The 9658-nt window shown below is 50.9% G+C and overlaps 1 protein-coding gene across 1 annotated transcript in view; it reads left to right on the forward strand.

Moving 5' to 3' along the window:
- ASTN2 (astrotactin 2) overlaps positions 1-4976 on the forward strand; it is a 357490-nt gene extending 352514 nt beyond the window's left edge. The window contains exon 23 of the mRNA XM_054283890.1: positions 4078-4976. Coding sequence (XP_054139865.1) covers positions 4078-4315 — 238 coding nt within the window. The 3' untranslated portion in view covers positions 4316-4976. The remainder of the gene's footprint in view (positions 1-4077) is intronic.
- The last annotated feature ends 4682 nt before the right edge of the window (positions 4977-9658 follow it).

Consider the following 9658-nt stretch of genomic DNA (forward strand, 5'->3'; position numbering starts at 1 on the left):
GTGCTGGCTGTCCCCTGTGCAGCTGGAGGGGACAAACACCCCATCAGGGACACCCCTGGCACGGGCAGAACAGGGAGCTCCTGCTCTCTGGCAAATCCTTGCAGAGCTGGGGCTGTCCAGGGCCTCAGGGACCTGTCTCTGTTGATGCAGGAGCCCTTGGGAAGTGCCCTGGCAGCAGACACCCATCCCCTCCCATTTCCTCTCCCCCTCCATGCCACGAGGCACCGCAGAGGGAAGTGCCTGCTTAGAGCTGTCACTATTTTTAAATCCCCCTCTTCATCATTTGTGGCTGTGCTGTGACCTCCTAAATCCACCTCCTAAGTGCAGTCCAGAACCAGTCCCTGGCTCCTGTGGTGGCCGAGAGGGCCCTGCTGGCCCACACCAACACGGGGACATCCCCATCTGGGCTGTGGGGTCACTTCATCCCTTGGCGTGCAGCCACAGGCAGCCAGGAGAGTGAGTCCCCTCTCGCTGTCCCCTCCCAGTCCCTGCCCTTTAATAAGGCAATACATTGCAATTTCTGGCAGGGATGAGGTTGGTCAGCATTTAGGAAGATTTCATTTCCAGTATTTGAAAAGGTGGTCGTTCTGACCCGACAGCCCTCCGTAGGGAGCACTTGGGTAATACCCAGGCCTTGATTTATGGTGTTAAATTGGCAGCCCAAGAGCTGCTCCTGTAATTTATTACCCAGTCTTCACCAGAAAGCCTCTCTCTCTTTCTCACCCCTCCCCTCACCCACTCTGTCTCTCTTCCTCCTTGTTTTTTTTTTTTAAGAGGGAACAGCTGACAGCCGAAAGCTAAATCTAAAATTTACACATGACTTCATTACCCTGCTAAAATAAATGACTCAAAGCACTGAAACCCATCAAAACTGCAGCTTTGGCACTGGACATCAAAAGTGAGGGGCCTGATTCCCTCTGCCCCATCACCCTGTCTCCTCTGTGACCACAGTTCAGTGTTTTCAGTGTCTCACAGGGCCAGCCCATCATGTCCCACATCCCATCCTTAAAAAGAGTTTTTTCCTGGGATTGACTGCACAGAGTGAGCTGTGGATGCAGCAGGTGTGTGGAGACAGCTCCAGGAGAATCCCAGCCTCTGGCACAGCAGGCATCAGCAGGTTGGGGTGGTTTGACCCCTGGATTTCTTACCATCCTTGAAGGGCTTCCCATATGTAGGAATATTTGCCTGGGTAAGAGGCCTGAGTATATACAAGGAAGCAAGGACAGCATGGTGAGTTCTAGCAATATCCAGGAGATCATTAAAGTGTAGTGGAGCAATGAAAATGGGAAAGTAGAGAAGGCCAAGGGAAATGGAGGCAAAGGCAGGTTGTGTGGGAGAAAAGTGAGAGATGGGTGAGGAGATCTGTGGAGGGTTGGATAGGGGAAGTAGTGAGGAGGGAATAGAGGAAGGGAAGAGTGGAATAGAGGAAGGTCTAGCAGAGAGCCACTGGCCAGCTGAGATATTCACTCCTTGTGTTGATGTTGGTTACCCACCATGAGGGTTTTCCTCAAGGGCTGGTCGTGGCCACTCCTCATTGCTCCCCTCTTGCTGTGGCTGGGAGAGGCCTTGTGGTGAGCTGGAATAGTAACCAGTTTGGGGGGAATACCCAATGATTGCTTGTTTGACCTTTGAATAGACAATTTCCCTGTGTTGGCACAGCTTTCAGGTCCATGGACACCAGCACAAGAGCAAGCTAAAGGGCTGGGGAAGGGCCAGTACACCATATTGGTAGTAGAGCTGCTTTGGGATAAATCAGGATGGTCATGGAGTTGTGGTCTTAGAGAGATGAGATTTCTCCTCTGTGAGGGTGCTCTGGCTGAGTGATCTTCTGGGCATGGCCAGCTGACATAAAAGTCCATCCCAGAGGTGATGTGGGTCCTGTGCTTGTTCAGCCTTCCCTGAAAGAGAGAACCAGTTCAGATGTTGAGAAAATTTCCCAGCATGAGGATGGGAAGCACTGGAAGGATCGTGACTCCTGACTCTAGGAACAGATCAGAAGAAATTCATCCAGGCAGGTTGATCCCAGCAGGAAGCGGCACAGGTGGTGGCAGTGACTGATTTGCTGAAGTTTGGCAGCTGTAGTGACAATCACTACAGAGTTTGGTTTGCTGCTGAGCTGAGCTTGAATCAATCAGTCTTCACCAAAAGCACCTAATGCCATCATGGAATTTGTGGCTCCAAGAGGCACACATCCAGCAGCACAGGACCTGTTCCTGGCAGTGTGTCAGCTCTTGGTGTGTGGTGGGAGCACCAGATGCTGTAGAAGGTCAGGTGGCTGCTGTGGAAAGAGTAACATGAGCAGAGGTGTTGTGTCAGAGCTCAGCCCATGACATCATTATTACAGATGTGTGTAGCTAACAAGGCTCAAATTGCCCGCAAATTTTAATTATTATAAAAAATTTATTTTTATTATTTAAAAATTTATTTTTATTATTACAAAAATTTATTTTTATTATTGTAAAAATTTATTTTTATTATTTAAAATTTTATTTTTATTATTATAAAAATTATTTTTATTTTTATTTTTATTTTTATTTTTATTTTTATTTTCTGCCTTGTGTCTTTGTGGATAAAATCCATAAATGGAAACCATGGAGTGTTGTCCAGGAAGGCCCAACTTCCTTTGTTCTTCCTTTGCCCTCAAAGCTGACCCAGAGCACATCACCCTGGGGAGGAGTGGGACAGTTTTCCATGTGCGGCCCTGGAGGAGCAGTGGTTTCCTGCAGCCTTTGATGCATTGTTCCCACTCTGGAGGGAGAGTCTGATCTGGCTGGGGGTGCCAGGATGTCCTCTTGCCTCCTGCCACCGTCTCTGCCCATTGATGTGACCCTGACCAGCCCTTCCCTGGTGTCCCATCCCCAGACATCAGGCTCCCAACGCTGCCCCTGGGCTGGGAGCAGCTCATAGCCTGAGCTGCAACACCACTCAGCTTTCATAATCAAATAATCCCCATGTTTATGCCTTGCTGACTGACAGTGCTGCCCCTGACATGTCATTATCGGGAATTTACATTCCTGCAGGAACTGTGAAATCCCCAACTCCTGAATCCGGAGCTTTCCTGTGGCACCAGAGGGAGAGGAAATAATCTGTGATCTTGAAACTTTCAGACCACTGAAGTAAACCCTCTTCCCTCCCTTTGTGTTATTTAGCACTTTGCAGACTCCCACAAGGGGATTCTTGGTTTCTTACGGGTTTATTTTGTTTTGTCTTAATGTGTTGTGTTTTTTTTTCCTCACTCTTCCAGTGTCAGTCCTTTTGGGCTGTTTACCTCCTGCAGACTTGGGAAATCGGGAAAGAGAGGGCTGTGCTGGTCAGTCAGGGGCATGTCACAGACATCTTTTATGAAAAAGAGAAAAGTCATTTCCTTAGGATTTTTCCTCCTGAGATGCTGAGAGGCCTCAGGAACAAAATGTAAACATTGATTATCTGCTGCTGTGGAATGCAACAGGTGCATCTGGGATTGGTCTCATGTGGTTGTTTCTAATTAATGGCCAATCACAGTCAGCTGGCTTGGACAGAGAGTCTGAGCCACAAGCCTTTGTTATCATTCTTTCTTTTTCTGTTCTTAACTAGCCTTCTGATTAAATCCTTTCTTCAATTCTTTTAGTATAGTTTAAATATAATATATATCATAAAATAATAAATCAAGCCTTCTGAAACATGGAGTCAGATCCTCATCTCTTCCCTCATCCTCAGGCCCCTATGAACACGGTCACAGGGGCAGGAAGGTGCTGGGGGTCTCACCAGGGTGCCAGATGGAGCCAGCACTGGTGCTGGAGCTGGCCAGGATCATATGGTGGTGGTGACAATCTAGCTGGGCAGAGTGTCCCCAGGGCACACAAGCTGCTCCAGCGGGTCAGACCTGAGTTCTTGATGCTGTGAAATGGTAGATATACTCAGAACTTTGGGAAAAACAGAGCTTCTCTCCACTTGGATCAGGAAAGACAACATCTTAGGCAATGGGTCTTGTCCATTCTTGCCACAAGACAGAGCTGGTGGCAGAATGAAGAAATCCTGACTGCTGTTCTCCCCTGTGCCTTGCCTGCCCTGCCCTGTTCCCATGTCTGTCCCCTGCAGGAAGGCTCACCTGATCCTGAGGAGGCTGGAGAAGGTGAGCAGCCACTGCTCGACGCTGCTGCGCAGCGCCTACATCCAGAGCCGCACCGAGACCATGCCCTACCTGTTCTGCCGCAGCGAGGAGGTGCGGCCGCCCGGCGTGGTCTGGTACAGCATCCTGAGGGACACCAAAGTCACCTGCGAGGAGAAGATGGTCTCCATGCTGCGCAACACCTACGGGGAGTCCAAGGGGCGGTGAGGGAAGGAGCGGGGCCTGGAGCTGTGGGAGGCAAAGGGACTCCGAGGAGTCGAGGACTTGTGATGTGCTGAGTGGCTGGTGGGGTTTGGGGTCGGGTGATGAAGGGGACAGCGAGGCCAAACAGGACTTTTTCTCACACAGACAGCAGAGAAACAAGAAACGAGCAAGTTGGACTTTAATTTCTTTTCCTTTTTTTTTTTTTTAATTTTTCAAGAGCGAAAAGAAAAAAAAAAAAAAAAGAAAGAAAAAAAAAAAAAGAAATCACCTAATTTGACTCAGCATAAAAAAAGCCTCTCCTTTTTAATCTTTTCTTACTGAATTTCCTGGACTACACGCTCCAAAACCCTGGGAGGAGGAGATGCCCACTCGAGGCCAGGGCCAGGCAGAGGGGAGCTGATGGGTGCAGGGTGATCCCCTCCCTGCCCTGCCTGCCCTGCCAGCGGGCAGCAGCCGTGGGGCCCCGGTGCCGTGGTGGCCGAGGACGCCCGAGGCGGTGGCGCGGGTGACACCAGCGAGGGTCCCGGGGCAGGGAGCCAGGCGGGTGCCCGGGACGCTGCAGGCAAGCTGGGCTTTTGTAGCACTCCGGGCAGACGGGGTGGCTCCGTGTGCAGCCTTCGTTGGAAAGGCTCCCGGCAGCTTGTTCTGTGCATTAAAGATTCATATCGAGAACATCTTGGCTGCCTCACTGGTGTTTCTTCCTGACGTGGTGTCGCCTCTGCTTGGGCATCCATGGGGATTCAGTTCTGGTGTGGCGCTCCTGGGATGTGGCTGAGGTGAGGGAGCTCAAGATGGATGCACAAAAAGGAGGGAAAGAGGGAAACGTGCAGCCCTTCTTGCAGGGTCCTCCCCTCCTCAACACCCAGTGTAGCCACTGGTCCCAGTGGGAGCTGGAAGTGTGTGGGAAAGCCCAAGAAGAAAGCCAGGGGCTAAAAAGACATGGAGAATCTGGTTTGTTTTACTGTCAGATGTGGGTTAGGCTGGCCTGGGCTCCCTGTGGGTAATGGATTTCTCAGCCTGATAGCCAAACCAAAAAGTGCGGGAGGGTGAGAGGGGAAAAAATACAAAAATCAGATCAGCTCAAAGCTATTGCTTTTTCCTTTTTAAAGCAGAACAACGAACCTGGAGAGGGAAGAGAGAGGAGTGTGAGTTGAATTAATCAGTTTAGTCAGCCCAAAGCAAATAGTTTTGTTTAGTTTTTCAGGTTATTTAACCCTTTAACATCAAATCAAACAAACAAGAGGTGAGTTTCAAAGCAAAAATGTTTTCAAACCAAACAACGGTGCAGAATTTGATGTGGACAAGGTTCAGACAGAGACCTTTTTCTTCTTGAGCTAAACCTATTTGCCTGATTTGCACCCAGTCAAATAATTCTGATTGTTCCTTCTGAACTTCTCTTTTTTTTTTTTTTTTCCCTCTTTGGTTATGTCCCTTCATTTGAGCCACATTCATCTGCTTTGGGAAGGACTCCAGCACCTGGTCAAAATCTGCTGAAGTTCACAGAAAACTTTGCTGTGACATTGCAGCCTGTAAGACAAGCTCCAAAGCATTGCAGGTTGCCTAAGGTCTTAATTTTTAAGCTAAATTCCTTTTTCTGATGGAGAGAGGGAGGATGACTGAGGGCTCTGGGCTATAGCCTGTGTCTCTGAGGGTCATACCACACCGAAAACAGAGACTGAGGGGGACTATGACAACACCATGTGTTAAAATCTGAGTGCCCAGCACTGCTGCTGCCTCTTCACCATCCCTTTGCCCTTTGGGGCTGAGTGGTGGCCTTGGAGTTCGGCTGTGGGAGTGAAGGAGATGATCATGATTTGTTGCAGTCAAATGACGACTTTGGGTTTTTTGGGGTTTTTTTTGGATTTTTTTCTTTTTTTTTTTTTTTAGTTGGAGCTGCAATAACACACAACAAAAGCCTTGGAATGCCAATGTGGGGGTGCCCAGACTGGTGTCAGACCGAACAGCCCAGTTCAGGTGCTGCCAGGACACAGGGTTTGCACTTTGGGTGAAAAACCCCCAAATCTCCCTTCGGAGGCACCGATGCAGAGTAACTGGAATCGATATGCAGTTTTGAGTGCCACAGTATAAGAAAGATCTAAAGGCATTGGAGAATGTCCAAAGCAGGGGCACAAAGATGGTGAGGAAGGGTGAAAGCCATACAAGTAGAGGCTGTGGTCAAGTTTGTTTAGCCTAGAGGAGACTGAGGGGAAATGATATCACATTTTGCAGCTTCCTCACCAAGGCCAATGGAGGTGCAGGCACTGATCTCTCCTCTCTGGTGACCAGTGACATTCCTGAGAAAATGGCATGAATATATGTCAGGGGATGGTCAGGCTGGAGCTCAGGGCAAGGCTCTGCCCCCAGAGGGTGCTGGCACTGCCCAGGCTGCCCAGGGAATGGGCACGGCCCCGAGGCTGCCAGAGCTCCAGGAGCCTTTGGGCAGCGCTGCCAGGGGTGCCCAGGGTGGGGCTGCTGGGGGGCTGGGCAGGGTAAGGAGTTGGATTCTGATCCTTTTGGGTCCCTTCCCACTCAGGATATTCCATGATCCTGTCTCTCTATGATCATTCCCTCTTGGGAGTGCCTCTGCTGCCTGCAGGACAGGTCCCCTGCACACTTGGCAGCACACAGCTCAGGCCAGGGCTGCCAGGGCCAGCAGCAGCCACAGGGAGCTTGGCTGGTCCATCCTGTCCCTGCTGCTCACCGGCTGCAGCTCCAGGTGCTTTGAAGCTGTCTTGTTTTCTCAAGGCTCTGGCCCACAGCTGTACCGTTCCCCTGTACTTTATAAACACAGGGGTTTATTTTGTTTTTGTTTGCTTGGCTCGGGGATGATTCATTTCTCTTGGAAGCCCCATGATGGGGAGCAGCTCTGTGGTCTCACTGCAGGCAGTGTTGTCCAACGTGAGGGACAAATTGCCTGTGTTTTCTGTGAGTGACTGGGCTGGAGGTGTGACAGGGATAACGCTGCCCCTGGGATCCCTCTGCATTGTGAGTGTGGTGCTAGGTGTTAGGAACAGGAGATGCCGGCCAGAATACAAGGCAGCTGGCTGGCTGGCTGCCCCTCAGCATGTTTTTCTCCACTCTGACACTGCAAACTCCCCCACAGTGGTGTTTTTTGCACCTGGGATGTGCATCCCTCACAGAGCTCGAGGGAAAGGACAGAGCTGCAGCACGGGGATGTTTTGTTGCAGATGCTGATGGAAAGGAGACCTTCATTTCCAGTAGCCCTGACTGGGAATAGAGCAGGAGCACAGGCTGGTTGTCCCCTGGATCCACAGTGCAGCTGTGTCCATTGCAGAGGCTCAGTTTGCTTGTTTTGGAAGGCTGCTGAGCAGCTTTGCTTTGCATCCGTGGTGAGACTGGCTGCTCGTATGGGTACATGCACAGAGCGGGTTGTGTGTGAGCCTGTGTTAATGTGTACAGAGCAGGTGGAAGAGTCTAGACTCTGGCCTGCAGGGTTTGATGGCCATTAACCTGTCGTGAAGCACACCTAGCTCCCAGATCAAAGCCAGCAGAGCCTCTGGCCAGTGATGCTACCTGGCACAGTGCGCCCAAGCCAAACAAAACGGAGGAATTTGTTGAGGTTACACATCCTCCAGCACATAGCTCAAAGGAAGGGTCTGTATTTTCTCCCTGGAAACTTTGGAGAATGTAACCCTCTGGCTTTCAAGATAAACACTTGCAGTCATAGCTCAGCAATGCTGACAGATGGACCTGTGCTTTATAGTGTACACACACATACACACAGACCCCTGCCACTCCTCTGACTCCCTTGGGGAAAAGGGACCCCAGCTCCAAAGCAAATTGCTGCTGCCTCAAGAGCTGGTTGTTTTTGCCATCCAATACCCTGATTTTGCTGTGCCTGGGCTTTGGCAGACCAGGGGTGATGCTGTCCTGGGTGGGAGAGCACCAAAGGATGGATGAAACATGAAAAACAAATGGGGAGAGGGGGCAGAAAGATGCCATCCTCCATGTTTAATAGATAAACTACCCAGTTTACCTATTACCCTGAATTTATTTCCCTAATGGGGGAAATAAATACCCTGAAATATTTAAATAAAATACCCTGAATTTTTTTCCCTAATGGCATTGCTGGGAAAGGTAACTTGGCTTCAACGGATAGAGTGATCAGCTTTAGGATGAGTTAAGGTCAAGAGGAGAAACCTTCTCCATGTGTCTTTGCAGTGAGTGTATGTGCAGGTAGCAGCATTGATGGAGCAGCCATGGGTGCATCCTGCACAGCCTGGCCCTGCTTCCCCCACCCATGCACCCCAGCTCAGCATGGGGAGAGGGTTTCCCTGCAGAGAAACCTTTAACAAGCATTCACTGCACTTCCAGCATCCTGTGAGAGTCCCAGAGGGCACACACCCTTGTGGAGGGCACCCCAGTTCTGCCCCGTGTCTGGCAGCTGGGAGCTGGTGACAGCTGCAGGTCCCTCCCAGGGCTGCGTGGGGCTGCTCCCTCGGGAGGAGCCTGAACAATCCCCATTGTCCCCACGGCCATTGTTCCCCCCTGGTCCCGGCCAGGCTGCAGCTGGCAGGGCACACAGAGGGGCTGATTGTTTGGGTTTCTGTGCTGCTGATGACACACCACTTTGGGACAGCTTCTTCCCACGGCACAGGCCTCTGGAGTCAAGTGCTGCGTTTGCTCCTTTATTTATTTGTTTGGTTTCTGCTTTTCCTCTTTTCTTTCTTAAAAAAGAAATAAAAATCTTTTCCTTGGTTGGATGGGACTCTGCTGAGGCTGGGGAAGGAGCCAAGGGAGTGCCAGTGGCTGTGCTGTGTGGGCAGCCCAGGTTCCCATCATCCCAGGGCGTTCCTGGGGGACAAAGCCTTGCAGTGGCACCAATACCCAGCCATGGCAGTGCCCTGTGGTGCCACAGATGACTCAGTAGCCTGCAAACTCACGCCTTGTTTCCCTGGGAGAATGTAAACCACACGTTGTACTTGCTGGGCCAGGGGCAGGATTAGCTGTCCAGAAGCTGAGCATCATGGCATGAATTGTGCACTGTGAGACACAAAGGAAAAGGTTTCTGGTTTATTTTCCTAAGCACACATGGCCTGCCTGCCTCCCCAGGTGTTGGTGGTCATGATGTTACACCAGGTCCATGGCTCACAGTGCCACCAGGGTGGGGTGACATGCCCTGGGCAGCTCTGGCCTTGTCAGTGCCCCTCACAGCTCTTGGCTGGGGCTGGGGGGCACAAAAATCTGCCAACAGACTCTTGGGGCTGGGCACCAGCAGCTGCCAGGGCTGCAAGGGTTGGTTTGAACCACTGTGATGTGCTTCAGCTCGGACATTTCCTGTTGCGCCATGAGGGCCGGGGGGCTTTAAGTGCTTGGGTGGAAAGT

Source organism: Melozone crissalis, unplaced genomic scaffold (assembly GCF_028551555.1).
Source record: "Melozone crissalis strain CALT ecotype California unplaced genomic scaffold, PUWL_Pcris_2 ptg000041l_1, whole genome shotgun sequence".
Lineage (NCBI taxonomy): Eukaryota > Metazoa > Chordata > Aves > Passeriformes > Passerellidae > Melozone > Melozone crissalis.